The sequence below is a fragment of the Ricinus communis genome, chromosome 7 (genome assembly GCF_019578655.1).
Source record: "Ricinus communis isolate WT05 ecotype wild-type chromosome 7, ASM1957865v1, whole genome shotgun sequence".
NCBI lineage: Eukaryota > Viridiplantae > Streptophyta > Magnoliopsida > Malpighiales > Euphorbiaceae > Ricinus > Ricinus communis.
In genome coordinates this window covers 27,808,304-27,828,308 of record NC_063262.1, presented here as the reverse complement: position 1 = coordinate 27,828,308, position 20,005 = coordinate 27,808,304, and the positions used below count along the sequence as shown (strand labels likewise).

At 35.1% G+C, this 20,005-nt stretch overlaps 4 protein-coding genes across 8 annotated transcripts; 2 read left to right on the top strand and 2 right to left on the bottom strand.

Moving 5' to 3' along the window:
* Positions 1–69: 69 nt before the first annotated feature.
* LOC8278478 (E3 ubiquitin-protein ligase AIRP2) lies at positions 70–2,474 on the bottom strand. Its single transcript, XM_002514973.4, has 5 exons — positions 2,096–2,474; positions 1,376–1,538; positions 1,159–1,225; positions 819–1,053; positions 70–709 (listed from the first exon to the last, which is right to left on the bottom strand). The coding sequence occupies exons 1-5, from the start codon at positions 2,182–2,184 to the stop codon at positions 502–504; spliced, it is 762 nt and encodes a 253-aa protein (XP_002515019.1). The 5' UTR covers positions 2,185–2,474; the 3' UTR covers positions 70–501.
* Positions 2,475–6,158: 3,684 nt separating this feature from the next.
* Positions 6,159–11,209, top strand: LOC8278479 (probable LRR receptor-like serine/threonine-protein kinase At1g67720). Its single transcript, XM_015716747.2, has 15 exons — positions 6,159–6,312; positions 6,789–7,326; positions 7,418–7,929; positions 8,015–8,147; positions 8,253–8,324; positions 8,400–8,468; positions 8,559–8,630; positions 8,760–8,828; positions 9,031–9,203; positions 9,284–9,537; positions 9,710–9,836; positions 9,922–9,987; positions 10,066–10,252; positions 10,339–10,471; positions 10,748–11,209. The coding sequence occupies exons 1-15, from the start codon at positions 6,240–6,242 to the stop codon at positions 11,072–11,074; spliced, it is 2,805 nt and encodes a 934-aa protein (XP_015572233.1). The 5' UTR covers positions 6,159–6,239; the 3' UTR covers positions 11,075–11,209.
* Positions 11,210–12,478: 1,269 nt separating this feature from the next.
* LOC8285435 (E3 ubiquitin-protein ligase AIRP2) lies at positions 12,479–14,934 on the top strand. Of its 3 annotated transcripts, none has more exons than XM_048377354.1 (5): positions 12,479–12,837; positions 13,789–13,951; positions 14,055–14,121; positions 14,278–14,512; positions 14,624–14,934. In XM_048377354.1, exons 1-5 carry the CDS (start codon positions 12,827–12,829, stop codon positions 14,832–14,834), a joined length of 687 nt encoding a protein of 228 aa, XP_048233311.1. In that variant the 5' UTR covers positions 12,479–12,826; the 3' UTR covers positions 14,835–14,934. The 3 variants fall into 3 exon arrangements, with proteins under 3 accessions (XP_048233311.1, XP_048233310.1, XP_002515021.1); XM_048377353.1 differs by having other exon boundaries at positions 12,479–13,125; XM_002514975.4 differs by having other exon boundaries at positions 12,483–13,121.
* An 852-nt stretch (positions 14,935–15,786) lies between these two features.
* On the bottom strand, positions 15,787–19,095 carry LOC8285436 (uncharacterized transmembrane protein DDB_G0289901). Of its 3 annotated transcripts, none has more exons than XM_048377352.1 (3): positions 18,647–19,095; positions 16,731–18,526; positions 15,787–16,580 (listed from the first exon to the last, which is right to left on the bottom strand). In XM_048377352.1, the coding sequence occupies exons 1-3, from the start codon at positions 19,032–19,034 to the stop codon at positions 16,074–16,076; spliced, it is 2,691 nt and encodes an 896-aa protein (XP_048233309.1). In that variant the 5' UTR covers positions 19,035–19,095; the 3' UTR covers positions 15,787–16,073. The 3 variants fall into 3 exon arrangements, with proteins under 3 accessions (XP_048233309.1, XP_048233308.1, XP_002515022.2); XM_048377351.1 differs by having other exon boundaries at positions 16,731–18,646; positions 18,707–19,094; XM_002514976.4 differs by having other exon boundaries at positions 16,731–19,094.
* Positions 19,096–20,005: the final 910 nt, after the last annotated feature.

The window sequence follows — 20,005 nt, the reverse complement described above, 5'->3', positions numbered from 1 at the left end:
CAAAGAAGAGCCATGGCAAAGTCCTGTTACTATATCAGCAACTTCATAAGGGTAGATCAGTAGGAGAAGTGTCATAAAAATACTATAGAAATACATTTAATTCATAATATTTTTCATACAACAGTTGATAGTAAGCAGAAATCTGAACATGCAAATTTCTAGTATTTCCATTCCAACACTCAGGTTCCAAAAAGCTGAGTTGAATGCCAAGCATACCTTTTATCTATCATCTTTTTTTTTTATTTACATCTATATTTGCCACATACTTCCAGGTGCTTAATCTTTGCTTTTGTACCAGCTACTTTTGCGACGATCTTCGCCTCCTTATCAACTGGTTCCAACTTCATAAGGTAACCATCGGTGTTTAGTTAATTATATACAGCAGACTAAATAACTGCTCAACCAGCAACGGCGAATAGGATCAAAGGTCTCCCACACTATATCCTATGTACGATTGGTGGCCGGTTATACCTACGATTGACTACATTCTTTCTCTGTATGTCAGATCATGTAATCAAACAGAATGGCATGAGTCTCTGGCATTAAAAGAGGCAGTTTCTCAATGTAAAGGTAGAAACGCCTCAAGTTCTCTCTTGCAATAGTAACCGTATCAATTATATCACTGTTATTAATGAGAACCCATAAATCTAAAGACTTCACTCTTTTAAGGCTCCCTCGACAAAACGGGCAGGACTGAGATCTTGTGTTCCTGTCAGAAATGGAAGTACATTTAAAAAGAAGGCATATCAGAGCAGTGGTAAATGCATATACAGAAGCAAACTAAAAGAATTCTGACAGAAGATGGAAGTAGGAGATACCAGTCGTGGAAGCAGCTAATACACAAGGAATGCCCGCAGTTAGGGAGTACCATCTTTGCACTATCTTCCATGCATATCCCACATTCATCATCTCTCTCAATGTCGTAATCAGATCGCTTCCTCTTGTCTTCCACTCTCTTTCTGCTGAAAGCTTCAGTCCATTGGCTTCTCCTAGGATTATCTTCCAATTCAATAAACTCTCCTTCAAGCAACCTAAGTGAAGGATATATAGTAGCTGCAAGTATGTTTCAAGTGAATGCATTTAGAAATCAAGGAAGAACAAAAAGAAAGAAAGGTTGGCTAAAGCCAGTTATTAATGACAAGTCCGTAAAGAGCAGACCGTAAAATTCCCTTAGTGTGGCCTTCCTTTCTTTAGATGACAATGTCGGCATTCCATCAACATAAACCTGAATAAAGTACAGAAAAGCTTGTTTTGAGTTTTTAAGATGTGAAACAGGAACCAAAAGCCACAACGCAAGTATAGAAATAGCATTCTATTTTGTCTCAGCAATATGAGAAAAGGCAACAATCAGCTGAAACAGACATCATCAACCCACCTTGTATACAAGTATGTGGAGAAGCCCTAGATAACTAGGGAGGGCATCTGTACAACTATAATCCATCCATTCAACCAAAAAAAGGATGAATGGGGCAAGAGGGCTGTATGACAATCTCATTTGCACACGATCCCCGCCATAATCTCCTGGAATAGCAGCTGCCCTGCAAAGCCCCAACACAACACCCCAATTGAGAAATGAAGACTTAACAGTCAACCTTCAGCATCAAAAGCATATTAGACAATGATACATCCTCTACAAATTTTTCAGGACAAACAACTTTAAATCTTTACCAATTCCATGACAACAGACAGAAGTATAGGCTATATCTCACTAGCAATAACAGAATCCTAACCAAAAATTCCATCTAGAAAAAGCATAAATGAAGTCTTCCATATTTAGAAACCCAAATGCATATTCAAATTCACCAACTTTTCTCAAATTACATCTAATTGCCATTAATTTCCAAATTTTAAAAATTCACCAACTTTTATCTTTGTTCATCACAAGTTCCACCCCACCTACCACAAATGAATGGGACCAATGACACAAACCCAGAATGATAAACAGGTGAAAAAAACAATAAAAAAACAGAATTACTTTCTTAAAAGTTAATCAAAGATCAAAACTTTCACGAATTTCACAGAACTTAAGTCATAGTGCCAACAAAAAAAAAAGTAACGAAATATAGAAATGAATGGATAGAACTAGAGAACTTACAGGGTATTAGCATGCTGTATATCAGCTTCAAGAGCTTTGAGAGATTCTCTAAAGGAAGAAGATTTATTATTAGGCTGCTTTTGCCACATTTGTTACCTCTCCCTTTGAGTCTTGACAAGAAAATAGGAGACAACAAAAGAAATTCAAAAAAAATAAAAAGTGGGAGAGAAAGAGAGATATATGAAAAAGGGCAAAGCTTTTAAGGGGAAACAGAGAGAGGTTTTTGGTCTGTTGAGGGAATGTTGGAAGATAAAAAGATTAGATTGGGACTTTTCAGAGAGAGAAAAAGAGAAAGAGTGCAGCTTTGCTTAGTGTTCAAACCTCTGTAACAGTTGAAGAAAAGAAAGGGATACCTTGTTTCTCCAATGCTTCTTATCTTTCTTGTCTTTGCCTCCATTATTATAATTATTATATAAAACTGCTAAATTTTAATTATGCTTGCAATTATTTCCTTGTCTGACTTTTCTTCCTTGTCTTTGTTCTTAATTACTTAATCATCCACTAAATAATTCTTTTCTATTTATTAACCAAGATGACAGTTGAAATATTTGAAATCTAGCTCCCAATTTTTATTCTTTTCCTCTCTTCTCCACTAATGAATTATTATCTTTATAGTCAATTTAAAGATATAATTGTTTTCTGTAAATAAAGAAATGACTGTCTTATTAAATACTAAACAATAAAATAATAACTTTTGTTGGTCTTTGTACATTATTTTGCATTTTAATATAGTATTTTTATAATAAAAATTACTGATATTATATTTAGTTGAAATCTATTAAAAAACTCATTTCATTTGATAAAAATATATGAGAAAAATATAAAATAAGAATAATAAACTTGAAAGAAATATTTTAGTATTATAAAATATATTAACAAAACTAACGTAGAATTTATTTGCAAATTCTATCTATTTTTGTAGAATTTAATTTAATTATAATTAATTTTATATAAATTTAAATATTTAAAATTTTAAATTAATTTTTACTTTATTCAAATCATACAAATTTAAATTTATAGATAAATTTTATAATTTTTTATATTTCAATTAAATATAATATTAAAAAAAAAACTATACTCCACTTTGCAGATATTCAGATTCTTTAAACTTTTTATTAATAAAAAAGAAAAAAAAAAAGCAAAAACACAAAGAGATAGATGCTTAGAAACACAAGCATGGGAATATATCTGATCTTCAAACTTGTGATAATGCTTTTCCAATTTGGACCTTGAACTTCAGAAAATGTTCAAAATTTTGACTTTTTTTTATTATAGCCAAGAAAATTAGATCATGAAGAAGAGTATGGGCCAAGAGAGTGAGGCCCAAGGCTAAGAGTCTTGGCAATTACACTTTACTACAGGCCATTCCAAAAGAGTACAAAATGACACTGTGAGGGCTAAATATTTGTACAATTAGGCTTCTCATTGACTTTAATGTCCTGTTATTTTTAGTGATTGAGAAATGGTAAGCTGTGGAAGGATAAATCAATGATTTGACAAGAGTCCTACTTTATCTGCTGCTAACCATAAGATGATTTATCTTCTTAGCAATTGTTAATTAACATCTCATCTTTATTTTCATATACATACATACTTACATATAAATATTCGAGTCAGACATTCAATTATTTTGATTTGAATTATTTAAAAAAAAATTTAAATTATATTATATATTTATGTTGAATAAATAAATAATCATGTTCGTATATTTTATTTTTCAATTTGACAAAAATTGAAAAAAAATAAAATCATTTCAAATAAAGAGAGATGTATATGTAAAAATGACTGACTATATTTATTTATAATAAAAATATATATAAATATGTTCCAGTCTGATGATCCGGCATGTATTGAACTCAATTATTGGATTATATTACCCAATCATAATTTAATCTATTTTTCTCCTGCACAGAATATTTACTAATTCTTTAATTTCAGATAACAAGAGGGATGTCTAGAAGCTAGAAAATGGTATATTTCCCATTTTCAATAATTGGGTATTATATATTTATATAGGCCTTTTTCATTAAGGCTCTTATTCCTCGGGCTGCCTTGCCTTGATTGTCAATTTGTCACTGTACACAACTATTAGTACCAAATAACCAAACCATTCTGATGGGTGATGGAAGCTGCTAAGTTTTTGGGACAAATAGACATCACATTATGAACTACTAAGGTTAAGCTGGCAAACATCTCTTCTTCATTTAGACACTCTATCTGCAGCTAACTGCTTAATAATGTTGATGTTAATTAGTACTAAATTGTAGCTTTCACTTGATGTGAATTGCCATCTTAATTTGCACCATATTTACATGATTGCAAAAATATCATTGTACAATGATTCCACTTTTTGAACTCACAAGCCTCTACTGCATTTCCTTTTTCTTCTTTTCCCCCAATTTTGTTTGCTAAAAAATGTACAAAATTATGTAATTTTAATTTTTATTTATTGAGAATATATAACAACTTTTTTTTTTTAAGATATTAAGCATATGATAGAATCAAAATAAAATAACAATATGGATTATCTTGATGGTAGCAAAACATTCAATCACAGAGAAAACCTTTGTGGTGCTCAGTTTCATAATTTGTCACATCTCTCCATGAAAAGAAGAATTTGTCAATGTCTTGATTGAAGAACAAATCCCACTTTCTCATGAAGTTGGAATGCTTAATTTTCTCTTGAAAAAAAAAAATTGTTATTTTGTCTTGAAATTGTCAAGTTCATAAATTAGCATAGGAAATAGGGTCCTTATTGAAACAAGCATCATCAACATACTTTTTTTCCCAAAATCAAATTGCAAAGACAAAGACAAGTTGGTCCAATGGGACACAAAAGTTGATTTTGTGGTTTGCAAAAGCAAAAGCAAATTAAAGTAAAGAATCATAATTAAATAGGTCTTTAGTGATAATGCTGCCCCCTTTTTTCTTTCCTTCTTTACAGATGCTTTCTGCATGGCCATTATTTTTTTCCTTAATCCCCATGAAATATTTTATCCCTATATGCTTCCCCTTTTTAAAGTTTTTTTTGGCATTTATAACAAAAATATATTGATTTCAAATTTCTGTTTGATGTTAAAAACTACAGTTTTACCTTCCTAAATTAATATTTGAATGATTAATAACTTATGTTATTTAATTAAAATTTCATAAAATTGATTGCACTTACAGGTATAATTTACTATGTGCTATCATCTAATAATTAGTATAAGTATAAGAAAATTAATTAGCAGAATTATGTTTCTTAAAAATTAATGAATGCCCACATGGAATCAAGATAATAATGGTCCTCACATGGTAACAAGATAATAATGGTGATAGTGATTTTGCTCCCAAGGTCATAATTCATTCATAGTAATAAATTATGCATATAAAGTAAAATTAATGTTTGTAATGATTATAGTAAAGTAATGAATATATATTATAAATATATAATTCAATTTTTTTATTTTTATCTTTTTAGAATAATATTTTCTTAAGAAGATATTGTTATATATAGCTTAATGATAATTAGAAATCACATTAAGTATGACATTTAATAATGCAAATATTAAGAGAATTAAATTTAAGAAAAGAATACTAAGAAAAATGTTGAAATACAAGTGGTGGTGTGGTGCCCATTTATAAGCATTCCATTTTCCCATGTCATTTTCAGTATCAATCAAACAATAAATACATGAAAAATTAAGTATATAAGTTATTGGCTTCATTTTCTGGTTTTGGTCTAAAACAACAAAAAATAAACAAGTTACTACTAAAGTTGGTAGTTCTCTTTCTCACTTTATAGGTTCATCTTGTGCCACACTCTTTTCCAAAAGAAAATAAAGTAGAAAACATGAAATCTTTATTTTCTTGGGAAAAGCAGATTCCAAATTGAAGAAAAGAAAGGATACAACCTGTGAATGAACATTGCACAAACTCATCAATCAATCAAAAAAACAAAATAAAAAAAATAAAGTGAAAGGTAAGTAGCATGGTGGGGGTTATAGATGCTTAACACGACATAGGTAGTAAACTGTCTTTTTCTTTTTTCTTTTTTTTTTAAGAAAAAAAAAAAAGAAAAATTATAATCAATCACTCAAAATACATACACTATAACACATAATACAAATCAAAAGGATTGGTTTGTCCCTCTTGTTCTTCAATGGCTTTATATTCTCATATATATCTTGTTCTTTATATATCCTTGGTTTCTTCTATTGTGTGTCAAGTTACAGGTATGTATCTGTTCCTTGATTCTGCAATTCTATTGTTTGAAGAATTGTTTCTCTCTTGCCAACATTAACTGCATCTTTTGCATGTAGTTGTGATGATCTTATAGAGCATAGATTCCAAGAAATGATACCCAATTCATAGTTTTTCTTTAAAAGCAATGTCAATAGTAGAGAAGATATATATAGAGCAATCTGTTTCTTGTAAAATCACATGTTTCTGCAGTAGTAGCAGTTGAACTATAATCTTAGAAAAGTCCAACTATATTCAGTAACCACTTAATTAGTAGAAGCCCACTTAATTTCCTGTAGTTTAGTGCCTGCTAGATCACAAGTTACCCCCAAAATGTTACTGTAGAAATGATAAGAATGGCAACTTGTGTCTTCCAGAAATACAAGTTATTCTGTCCTTGGTTAGATTATAAAATATGGTTAAGTTTCTGATAATCTAGTTATATGTTATTTTCTTTTTCACCCTGCAGAATTCATCAGTATAGATTGTGGAAGTACAAGTAATTATACTGATAAAAGAACTGGGCTAGAATGGATTTCAGACAATGGTATCATGAATCATGGAAAATCAGTAGAAGTAAAAAATCCAGATGGATACTGGGCACAGTATGGAAAACGCAGAGACTTTCCTATAGACAGCAAGAAGTATTGTTACAATCTAGGCACAAAAGAAAGAAGGCGGTATCTTGTTCGTGCAACATTTCAGTATGGAAGCTTGGAAAACGAAGATTCTTACCCGAAATTTGACCTCTACTTGGATGCAACTAAGTGGTCAACTGTGACAGTATTGGAAGCTTCAAGAATATATGTTAAAGAAATGATCATCAGGGCTCCGTCGAGTTCTATTGATGTGTGCATCTGTTGTGCTACAACTGGTTCTCCATTCATATCTACTCTTGAGCTTAGACCTCTGAATCTCTCAATGTATGCAACCGATTATGAAGATAGATTTTTCTTGAAGTTAGCAGCTAGAGTAAATTTTGGTGCTCCAGATGAGTTTGCATTAAGGTGAGCTGATACTAAGTTTTGGTTCTTGTGTAATTTTATTGCACATTGATATTGCTGGTGCCAAGATGTTGAGATGATATTGTTTTCACAGGTATCCAGATGACCCCTATGATAGAATTTGGGACTCAGATCTTGCTAAAAGGCAAAATTTCCTTGTGGGGGTGGCTCCTGGAACAGTTAGAATCAATACATCAAAGAATATAGATATTCAGACAAGAGAATACCCTCCTGTCAAAGTAATGCAAACAGCTGTTGTTGGCACAGAAGGATTGCTTAGCTACAGATTGAACCTTGAAGATTTTCCTGCAAATGCTCGTGCTTATGCATATTTTTCTGAAATTGAAGATTTGGGATCAAATGAGACTAGAAAGTTCAAACTAATGAAACCTTATATCTCTGACTATAGTAATGCAGTTGTAAATATTGCAGAAAATGCCAATGGGAGTTACAGACTTTATGAACCAAGCTATATGAATGTGACTTTAGATTTTGTTCTGTCATTTTCATTTGTTAAGACCCGTGATTCTACTCAAGGACCACTGATAAATGCCATTGAGATTAGCAAGTACCTGAAGATTGAATCAAAGACTGATATTCAAGATGGTAAGAGCATGATCTCCTACAAACGTGTATGTGAAAGGATGTACCTGCATATGAATAACTAAGTATTCAATTTTCCTATTGGCAGCAAATGTACTGAATGCCTTTCGTTCTATATCTGCCGGAAGTTATTGGACAACTGAAGGAGGTGATCCTTGTGTTCCAGCTCAGTGGGAATGGGTGAATTGCTCCTCAACATCTCCACCAAGAATCACAAAAATGTAAGCTCTTATTTAGTTATTAACAGATCATATGCCCCACTTGTTTCATTGATTCTAAAATAGAGTAACCTTACAAGCAATGGATTGAACTAACCTGATTAACAGTGCATTGTCAGGAAAGAATTTGAAAGGGGAGGTCCCACCTGAGATTAATAACATGGTGGAATTGTCAGAACTGTAAGTGCTATTAGGCTGCAATGTACCTATGCTTATTCTTCTTGATTTATATGATAATCCATTTCATGTTCTTAGGTGGTTGAATGATAACTTCCTCACAGGACCACTGCCAGATATAAGCAATCTAATTAATTTGAAAATTGTGTAAGTTTCACACTCAATGTTTTGTATTTCCCTCACTTACACTAGAGCAACTGACTAATCCATTTCCTGCTATGTATAATGCATATGCAGGCATCTAGAGAACAACAAACTGTCTGGTTCATTACCTAAGTATCTTGGTAGTCTGCCAAACTTAAGAGAACTGTAAGTATTTGGACTTTCTTAATTGATCAATATTATTGCTTGTTAGGGAGAGATTTCACATTTCATTGGATATATGATCACAGAAACTCATTCTACTTTAATCTGATATAAGGATTTTTAACAAGATAGGTACATACAGAATAACTCCTTTGTTGGGAAAGTACCTGCAGCACTGTTGACTGGGAAAGTAAATCTTAAGTGAGTATGTTTCTTGTTACTGTATTTCGTTGCTAGAACTTTTAAATGTATAATGGCAGCAAAAGATGAACCTGTTCTTCTCTGTTCATTACTATTTTGCAGTCACATAATATCTGTCACAACAACAATCACTAGCTTATTACAATCTCTGCATTACTAAGACAATGGTATGAGACAGATTTATAAGTATTTTATCTTGCAGTTATGAAGATAATCCTGGACTACATAAAGAGGTAGCAAAAAAGATGCATTTTAAGTTGACTCTTGGAATCTCAATTGGTGTACTTGCAATTCTGTTAGTCCTACTATTAGGAACTTTAATTTACCTACGCAGACTTCAAAGGAAGACATCTCATCAGAAAACAGATAATCCTGGTATGCAAAACTCAGTTTTCTTTCTTCTTACAGTGCAGAATCTTCTGCATTTTCCTTAAATTCTTTCTTATGTTCTCCAGGTAACTCTATGCGTGCTAGTACAAAACCTTCGACAGCTTATTCTATTACTCGGGGTTGGCATCTCATGGATGAAGGAGGTTCATACTATATTTCATTCGCTGAACTTGAAGAAGCAACTAAAAATTTTTTCAAGAAAATTGGGAAAGGAAGTTTTGGCAGTGTCTACTACGGCCAGATGAAAGATGGAAAAGAAGTGGCCGTCAAGATAATGGCTGATTCATGTAGCCATCTGACACAGCAGTTTGTGACCGAGGTAAATGCCATTTTGAGCTAATAGTCTGTTGAAACTACTAGAGTTTTGAAGCTCAAAAGATCAAAGGAAAAGTCTGACCAATTAGTTTAAGATGAAAGCTTGTAATATCATATCAAGTTATCAATAAATCATGAACTTCAGTGTTGGTTAACTTTACAAGCAACACCTGCAGGTTGCCCTCTTGTCAAGAATTCATCACAGAAACTTGGTTCCTTTAATCGGATTCTGTGAAGAAGAGCATCAGAGAATTCTTGTTTACGAATATATGCACAACGGAACTTTGCGTGATCACATACATGGTCTGCATACATTAATGATCTGTCTGCCTCCTGTCTTCTCTGTTTCAAATTGAAATCAAAATGACATGAAACGATCTACTGGCAGGTATAGACAACCGGAAAAGCTTGGATTGGCTAACTCGGCTGCAGATTGCTGAAGATGCAGCAAAAGGTTCAATATAAAACTCCTAATTTATGCAATATCTAATTGTCAAGTTCATAGAACAAACATGAACTTAGATATTTGTAGGCCTTGAGTACTTGCACACTGGATGCAGCCCCAGTATCATACATCGAGATGTAAAAACGAGCAACATTCTCCTAGACATCAATATGAGAGCAAAAGTGTCAGATTTCGGACTCTCAAGACAAGCTGAAGATGATTTAACCCATATATCAAGTGTGGCACGAGGAACAGTCGGTTACCTGGATCCTGAGTAAGCAAACACTTTATCAGGTCTGCATAACTGGATTACTTGTTCTTCCTGTATTTCCTTAACTAATCATGTTTGTGCTCCACCAGGTACTACGCAAATCAGCAGTTGACAGAGAAAAGTGATGTCTACAGTTTTGGTGTTGTCCTTTTGGAACTTATCTCTGGAAAAAAGCCCGTCTCAACAGAAGATTTTGGTGCTGAAATGAACATTGTGCATTGGGTATCTATGCTTGCAACTTTCTTTCCAAATCGTTGAGTTATTCACCCTCACCATTAAGCCTATAAATGGGTAGATAGCTAGCAACCCAATGATCAAGTACTTGGCTTTTGATGCTAAATGGTTTTGATCAGCTAGGTGTTCTGGTGCTGACTCTATAATATATACACTTCTCTGTACATGTTTTTTCTTTCTTGAATTCATGTTCCCTTAATTCAAGAACTATATATATTTTTCACAAACTAACGACATAAATCAACCTGAGTTATCATCTTGCAGGCAAGGGCTTTGATTCGAAAAGGCGATGTGGTTAGCATTGTGGATCCAGTTCTAATAGGAAATGTCAAGATTGAGTCAATTTGGAGAGTAGCAGAAGTTGCTATCCAGTGTGTCCAACAACGTGCAGTTTCCAGGCCAAGAATGCAAGAAGTAATCTTGTCTATACAGGAAGCTATCAAGATAGAGAAAGGGACTGATGGCAGCCAAAAACTTTCTAACAGTGGTAGTTCTAAGGCACAATCTTCAAGAAAAACATTACTCACAAGCTTCCTTGAGATTGAGAGCCCTGACTTATCAAATGGTTGCTTAGTCCCAGCTGCCAGATAGTTTTCTTCTAGCTTCAACCTCGAAATATGTATAATCTGTACCAAAATCACCCATGTTCATTTATGTTGTTTATTTGCAAATTTTCTTTTTTCTAAAACCAAATTTTAAAAGGAAAGAGGCATTGAATTTTGATTATGACCATTTACAGTTATGATACCTGCATGTAATATAGTTAGACTACTGCATCTAGACTGATCAGGTTCTTGTCTATGCTTATATTTTTGTAAAGGGTATTCATATAACTTTTCTCTCTATCAAAAAAACCTTTACCATATAAAACTTGAACTTCTCTCTTTGTACCCAAATGGTCCTTATTTTTCTTAGAGTCAAAATGTACTCTTTTGCTTTATTTTAGAAATAAAATCATAAGTTATACTTTAGAATTTTTTGTTGTTTGACAAAATTCACAATACATTTATTAAGAGGCAACAAACTTAGACTTGGTAACCTAATATTCATCTTTTTCTTTAAAAGAATCAAACAATGTTTGCCAATTAATAATTATGTTCTCCAAAATGTATTGATTGCATAAGGTTTTAGTTGCCCTACCAAATAGTTAGGTGGTCCAAACTGATTTTATGATATGTTCTTTTTTATAAGGTTATTGACCTTAAAAAATGTAAATCTTTAACAGAAAATCTTACTTTATATGTATAAGCCAAAACCCAAAATTTATTAACAAAAATAGATTTCCCAAAGCTATTATTAATCAGCTTAGAGTGTATGTTAATGAATTATAGTAATTAATATAATATAATAATAATAACACAGTAGCAAGTCTAATCTTATCTCATATCATCTACTAAATCTGAATTGGTTTTTGTATTAAATTACACGTCTGGTATTAGAAGAGTAAACAAATTAAAAAATATTGAATATGATTGACCTCATTATTAGGGATTTATTTGTATCAGAAACCTAACTGTCACCAAGTCTATAAAGCAACTTAAAGAGTCATCAACCACAAACATTATTAGCCAACTTAATTAAATAATCATGACCTATTATAATCACCTAAATTATGCAATCAATACCCTTCAAAATAATAATTAGGAAAAGTCAGTCAATTAATATATGTACTATGCTACTCTAAATTAAACCCTTTTTTTGTGTTTATCTTTTTCAGAAGGTTTTTTTTTTTTTTTGGTGTTAATTAGGATTGAGGGTTTTTGGAAAATCAAAAAATTAAAAATAGAAAAGCCCTCTTCTCAATCAAGTAAAAAAAAAAGTTAGAAAATCTTAACTAGAGCTAAAATTTGAAGTCTTTAGATTTTAGTAAATTTAGAAGTTTTTTATTTTCTTAATTTAATAAATTTTTAAAATAAAGTCTAAATCTGACATTTTCAGTCTCACATTACCATTAGAAAACTTCTTAATCTTAGGATTGTTATAAATACTAGAAAAATTGAAAAAAAAAAAAAAAAGAGTCTTGAAAAGGCACACTCACTAGGAAATTCCAAAGATTAGCATAATTCACATTTTGACATGTAGTAAAAGATAATGACCATAATAACATGAAAAGGAATAATATTAAAAGAAAGACAAACAAATACAAAAAGTATATATAAAAAAGAGAAAAAGAATTAATAAGATTAAGATAAGAACAAAAGAAATTAAATAAAGGAACCTTAACCAGCAAACAACATACAAACACAATACCACCACCCAACGCACCAATTTAATCATCATGCAAATACACCAATTTTATTTTTCTTTTCTATAAATTCTCCTGATTATTCTCTCTCTCTGACCATGATAAAAAGGTATCAGAATCCATAAAAATAAAAAAAAATAAAACATTTATTTTTATAGCCGCCTAAAAGAGAAAGCAAATAGAAAGAGTCTTTCTTTCTTCTTTTTTGTGTTGGTTTTGGGTGAATTGGGTTTTTTCTGATACGTCTAGACATCAGTTCTCTGTTTTTTTTTTTTTTTTTTGGTTGAGAATTGAGTTGGGTGGTATGGAGATGATGCTTTTGCAACTGGGTAACTCTTCTTATCAAGAGTCTCTCAAAGTTTTAGAGGCTGATATACAACATGCTAATGCCTTGTAAGTAAGCTTTCAAAAATAAAATAAAAATTCATGCTTTTTAATTAAATTTTTCTTCACTTTGTTTCTTCTGCTCCTTATTTTGGTTGAGAATTGAGTTGGGTGTTTCTTGTTCTTTTTTTGTACGTTTGACCAATTTTGCTGTTTTGGATTTTAAATTATGTAGCTGTGACGATCAACTTCTTCATGATTGTGTTGTTATGCTAACTGGGGATAGAAAAAGAACCAGTTTTGGTATCTGGATTATGAATTTACTTTTGATGTTAGAATTTCAGTTGGGCTGTGCAATTTTTAAAACTTGGGAATTGTTAGAAGGTAACAGTCAAGTAAGAAATTCATAGTTAAATATAGAAAAGACTGCAACTTTTTCTGGTGTGTTTATTCCACACATATGCAACACTTGTTTTATCTTGATGTTGGCACTGTAGTTTCTGCCGAGTCAAATTCAGTTCAAGGCGCTTGCTTTGGCTAATATTAGAATCCATGATGTTGTTAGTCCATTGCGTAGATGATTGACAGTCGCAATCTCTTTCTTGTTTATTTTAGCAAAATCTGTTAAAAGCTTTATTTTCATCTGATTAGTATTATGAACTTAAAATCTAAAGCTTGATTACAATGTGGATCAGTTGAGCTAATTTGCAATGTAATGTGAATTATGGTGCACTAGGGCTGCTGCAATTCCTAGAGGCAAGCATGGTACACGTCTTGAAATGAAATTAGTTTACAATCAATGGACTCCACTCTTTCTCTTTCTGCTACAACGAATAGACTGCTCTTGCATATGTCTACTCCCTAGATATCTAAATCTCTTTCACATACTTGTATATAAGGTTAGTTTTCTACTTGGTGGATTAATCAGATAAGATGGTGATCCATTTCTTGCTGTATGTACCTTGTGCATTGTTCTATTCCTTGCTCTTTGATGTCATGTAGGTATATGCTGATGGTAGACCAAACCTATCTACACACGGAAGGAAAGCAACTATTAAGGAATTCTATGGTATGTTATTAGGTGCCTGAACTTTATATCATACCTATCTTTATTGCCTATCAACTACTCTGCATAGGAATATAATTGGGGATCGACTGCTTTCCAATAGTTATTGCTTATTTATTGTCTTCAACTTTGTTCATATCTATTAGAACCAAAATGTAGGTGTTATATTACCGTCTCTTCAAAGGCTTCATAGTAACTTGGAAGAGTTGGAGGATATTAAGGATGGACATTTGAGAATGGACAGCTTGGCAAAAAAGAAGGTAGAAGGAGATTTTAGGCTTGCGAATATTGATTTAGAGAGAGAAGATGAATGTGGAATTTGCTTGGAGCCTTGCCAGAAAATGGTCCTGCCTAATTGTTGTCATGCTATGTGCATAAAATGCTACCGCAATTGGTAACCACAGATATCATAATATTTATCTAAGACCCTCTTATTATGAATAATGGATGTGGAATAGAGTTGCCTTTGTTTGCACTCATACTGATTCTTTCTTCTTAATTGCAGGAATACAAGGTCTGAATCCTGTCCCTTTTGTCGCGGTAGCTTAAAGAGAGTTAACTCAGAAGATCTATGGGTCCTCACTTGTAACAATGATGTCGTTGACACTAAAACAATTACTAAGGAAGATTTGTTGCGCTTCTACCTCTATATCAATAGCTTACCAAAAGATTACCCAGATGCTCTTTTCTTAGTATATTATGAATACCTAATGTGAATTGAAGTGCGTAAGAGAATCGATGTATAGCAAAAGCCGACCTCCAAATGTAAATAGAATCCCGTGTCTCTGATTCATAGACAAAAATGATTTTATCTCATCTCATGCTTCATGCTTGTCTTGAGTTCCCAAATGCTGTTGCACATATTCTTGATCTCAAGCTTTCATTCTTGGAAAGGTTCATGTTCCTCATACTAGTGTAAATTTCTAATTAATGGAAAAGCTTCATTTTTAAAGATCATAAGCGGGTTAAAAACTAACTGGAAGATCCTTACTAAGTTCTGGTGGCCTTCATCTGATATTTGTATCACCAAATTCGGTCTTTTATATAATAAAGATGTATGATTTCAGCTGTGGTTTTTTAGTTGATTTAGGGCATATGGTGGCCATAGTATACTCAACCTACTCATATTATAATGGGAACTGGTATTGCTTCTGTAGTTGCTCTTTTTCTTAATGCTATTACATGGTTTCTTTGTCCAACTTGTAACTGTAGCAACTAGTCCGCTACCTTATTATTATCACGATTCACCTCTGGATTTAGTTAAGACATATGGTTGTCATCCTATAATGTAAACTGGTATCAACAATTCAAGATACTGATATGCAGAATTTTCAAATCACTTGCAAACTCTAGAATTCAGAACAAGAATGCGTGCTTCGAGAGCAGGAGAATAAACAGATAGCTGTCTTTATCATGTCATGGTTGCTAGCGACCATGTTGAAGTACTCAGAGGAACAAACCCTCATTGCCCTTTTGTCTGGTCAGTCAATCTACAAAGAAAATACGATATTCCTTTTCCCATCTCATTCTCCTTGCAATTCCACTAAATTTCTCATGTCTAAGTTTCCTGTTACTTCAAATATATTGAAGTAAAAATGCCCTCTTCTTGGTAATTTCTAGTCTACAAGTTACAGCTGCATAGAATGCAACGAGGAAGTACAAAAGTGATGAAAATGTAATGAATAAAATGGTTTATTACTTTCAATCTCTCGATTGGTAAGCTAAACAATAGAGGTAAATTAAACCTCTCATTTACATAAATAATTCTACTCTGAACCTAGCAAAAAATTAAATAACACCTTATATCTGAAACTCGTTTTTTTTTAAACCATCAGGGCTTTATTTAATATAACTACTCGTGTTGTCAGAGCAGCACATATAAGCCTCTTGTATTGGTTAAATCAGCTCAAAAAAAAAAGGAAATACCGGCCTAAACAAATACTTAAATGCTTAATCTATTTCCCACCCGTCTTGGCTTTAACCAACGCATCAAATGGAGGGGAACAGTAGCCTTGGTGGAAGAACATATTAGCAAGTACCGCATGCATAGCTTCAGTGAAGTGAATTCCATCCCAGCTGATGAAGTTCTGGGGATTGCTACAGGCAGAGGTACCAGTTGATCCACAGAGCGAATGCAAATCGAAGTTGAGGGTTCCTCCTCCAGCTCCACAACATGCCTTGAAGGGCTCTTGGAAGTTGAACTTCTTATAGTTTACCAATACTGCCTTGTATGCATTCCAGGTATCTGCATAAACCAATACAGATCCTTTGTATTGTGCCCTGAATTCTCCCAATTTCTTCTGAAGGATGTCGTTGTGAGCCTGTATCATCGAATTGATTCCTGATGAGCATCCCATACTATCACGATCCTTTGATGGATTCATGAGCAACTGTAATGGACAGCAGCCTGCTGGTGGTAGCCCTTGAACAACAATGTACTTTGCACCTCTGTCAAGCATTGCCTATCATGAGGGAAAAAAAGGCTTTAAATATGCATGCAGACCACACTGATATGTAGAGAGAGTAATTTAAGTTGTTTCCAGGATTATGAGATTGACCAACAAAAGTACATACTGATTATTCATAAATCATGTTGTTCTTTTAAATGATACCTTCAAAATTTTGGCGGTTTTATCCACAGCTGCTTCTGTTAGTGATCGACCAGATATAGCAGCACCAAAGATTCGTGCATAATCACTAAAACCTATAGCACCGACCCAGAAAAGGGAGTCTTCTATCTGAGACTTGCATTCAGCCTCACCTTTACCCTGGCAAGCCACATTCAGAAGAAATCTGTTAAACCAATCAACTTGGGTTAAGACATTTTCAGGTTTTGCTTTCCACATAAAGCTATGAGGAATCTTGTAATTAGCAAAGAAATCACTTGTAAGACAAGTTGATCCTGCTATTGCAAAGTTAGCACCAGAGTCGAAGCTAGCAGAATTCTCCTTATATGCTTGAATAGGAGGCAAGCCAAGACTGTCGCATAGGAAATCAACGACCAAGCGACCATTGGTTAATCTGTGCCCAGGCATGTTAGTACTCGAGCCGTAGAAAGAGTTTGTGAATAATCCACCAACAAATGATTTAACACCTTCCATAGAGACTGCGTTTCCTGTATCAGTAAATGAATCTCCAAATCCATAAACCTTTGAGAATGATCCTCGGAAACTAAAGTTTGCACTGAATGAGCTTTCGCTATGACTATTCCATTGGCTATAAGTAGAACCAAAATTGAATGACGATGATGAATGGTGTTGACTAGTATAATTTTGTTGGTTATAAGAAGAAGAACCTCCGCCAGAACCTCCACCTCCGCCAGAAACATTACTTCCTCCAGAACCTCCGCCAGAGACACTACTTCCTCCAGAGCCGCCCCCAGAAACACTGCCTTTGCTAGAACCGCCACTAGAAACGCTGCCTCCTCCAGAACCTCCGCCAGAAACACTACTTCCTCCAGAGCCGCCCCCAGAAACACTGCCTTTGCTAGAACCGCCACTAGAAACGCTGCCTCCTCCAGAACTTCCGCCAGAAACACTACTTCCTCCAGAGCTGCCCCCAGAAACACTGCCTTTGCTAGAACCGCCACTAGAAACGCTGCCTCCTCCAGAACTTCCGCCAGAAACACTACTTCCTCCAGAGCTGCCCCCAGAAACACTGCCTTTGCTAGAACCGCCACTAGAAACGCTGCCTCCTCCAGAACCTCCGCCAGAAACACTACTTCCTCCAGAGCCGCCCTCAGAAACACTGCCTTTGCTAGAACCACCACTAGAAACGCTGCCTCCTCCAGAGACACTACTTCCTCCAGAGCCGCCCCCAGAAACACTACCTTTGCTAGAACCACCACTAGAAACGCTGCCTCCTCCAGAAACACTACTTCCTCCAGAGCCGCCCCCAGAAACACTGCCTTTGCTAGAACCGCCACTAGACACGCTGCCTCCTCCAAAACCTCCGCCAGAAACACTACCTCCGCCAGAAACACTACCTCCACCAGAAACACTACTTCCCCCAGAACCGCCCCCAGAAACACCGCCTTTGCTAGAACCGCCACTAGAAACACTGCCTCCTCCAGCACTCTCGCCAGAAACACCGCCTTTGCTAGAACCTCCGCCTCCACCAGAAGCACCGCCTTTGCTAGAACCTCCACCTCCTCCCGAACCACTGCTAGAAACATTGCCTTCTCCAGAGCCTCCGCCGGAAACACTGCCTCCTCCAACACCACCGCCAGAAACACTACCTCCTCCAGCAGCACTGCCAGAAACACCGCCTTTGCTAGAACCTTCGCCTCCGCTGGAAACACTACCTCCTCCAGTACCACCGCTAGACACACCACCTTTGCTAGAACTACTGCCTCCGCCAGAACCACTACCTCCCGAGCCTCCGGCGGAACCTCCACCAGAAACACTGCCTCCCTCGGAACCACCGCTTCCGCCAGAACCACTACCTACTTCTGAGCTTTTGCCAGAACCTTCACCAGAGACACTGCCTCCGCCAACTACACTACCACCTCCAGAGCCTCCGCCGGAACCTCCACCAGAACCACTACCTCCTCCCGAGCCTCCGCCAGAACCACCGCCTTCTCCCGAGCCTCCGCCAGAAACACTGCCTCCACCAGATACACCACCTCCTCCTGAGCTTCCGCCAGAACCTCCACTAGAAAAACTGCCTCCGCCAGAAACACCGCCGGATACACCACCTTCTCCCGAGCCTCCACCAGAACCACCGCCTCCGCCAGAAACACCGCCTTCACCATAAAAGCCAGTATTACCGGAAGAAGATGATCTATGGCAAGAACAATTATAAGGATCAAAAAGATGTTTGTGATGTCTGTGATGGAAAAAAGTTGCAGAAGAAAATGATGATAAGCATATAATAAAGAATGAAATACAAAGGAATGAACGCTCAAAGTTCCTCATCTTGTAAGAATGTTTAATTCTATTTTTTGAGTTTTTAATTTTTGTCTTTCGTATGTTTTCTTTTCTTTTGTTTTCCGCATTTGGACATTTTATATACCTTTACTCTGTTCCAGAAATAGGAAGTGAAGATCCATTATCTTAGGCGACGGGAGGTGACCATTCCTGCCTTAAAATTTGGGAGTCGCTGTGTCGAGTTTCTGGTTTTCGACACTGAGTGGATTATTACCCTCACAGAAAGAGAGACAAAGAAAGAAACATTCTTGGTCTTGGACAATGAACACATGGAGACTAGCCCTTTACTGTAGGCAAAAAATGCCTTAAAATTTGGGAGTCGCTGTGTCGAGTTTCTGGTTTTCGACACTGAGTGGATTATTACCCTCACAGAAAGAGAGACAAAGAAAGAAACATTCTTGGTCTTGGACAATGAACACATGGAGACTAGCCCTTTACTGTAGGCAAAAAATGCCTTAAAATTTGGGAGTCGCTGTGTCGAGTTTCTGGTTTTCGACACTGAGTGGATTATTACCCTCACAGAAAGAGAGACAAAGAAAGAAACATTCTTGGTCTTGGACAATGAACACATGGAGACTAGCCCTTTACTGTAGGCAAAAAATGCCTTAAAATTTGGGAGTCGCTGTGTCGAGTTTCTGGTTTTCGACACTGAGTGGATTATTACCCTTACAGAAAGAGAGAGACAAAGAAAGAAACATTCTTGGTCTTGGACAATGAACACATGGAGACTAGCCCTTTACTGTAGGCAAAAAAAAACATTAATTTCTTTGTCTTTTTTTTTCTTATACCTCGTATCATGTGTTACTTCATGCAATTCTAGGAATAGCAGATATCGGCAGCAAAGCTAAGAGACCATACAGCGAATGCAGCTCTTTTTCTTTTTTTTTTCCTTAATATGAATTTAACCTTATACAATTATGTCATTTTTTTCTTTCTTTTTTATGGCAAGCCCTCCTTTC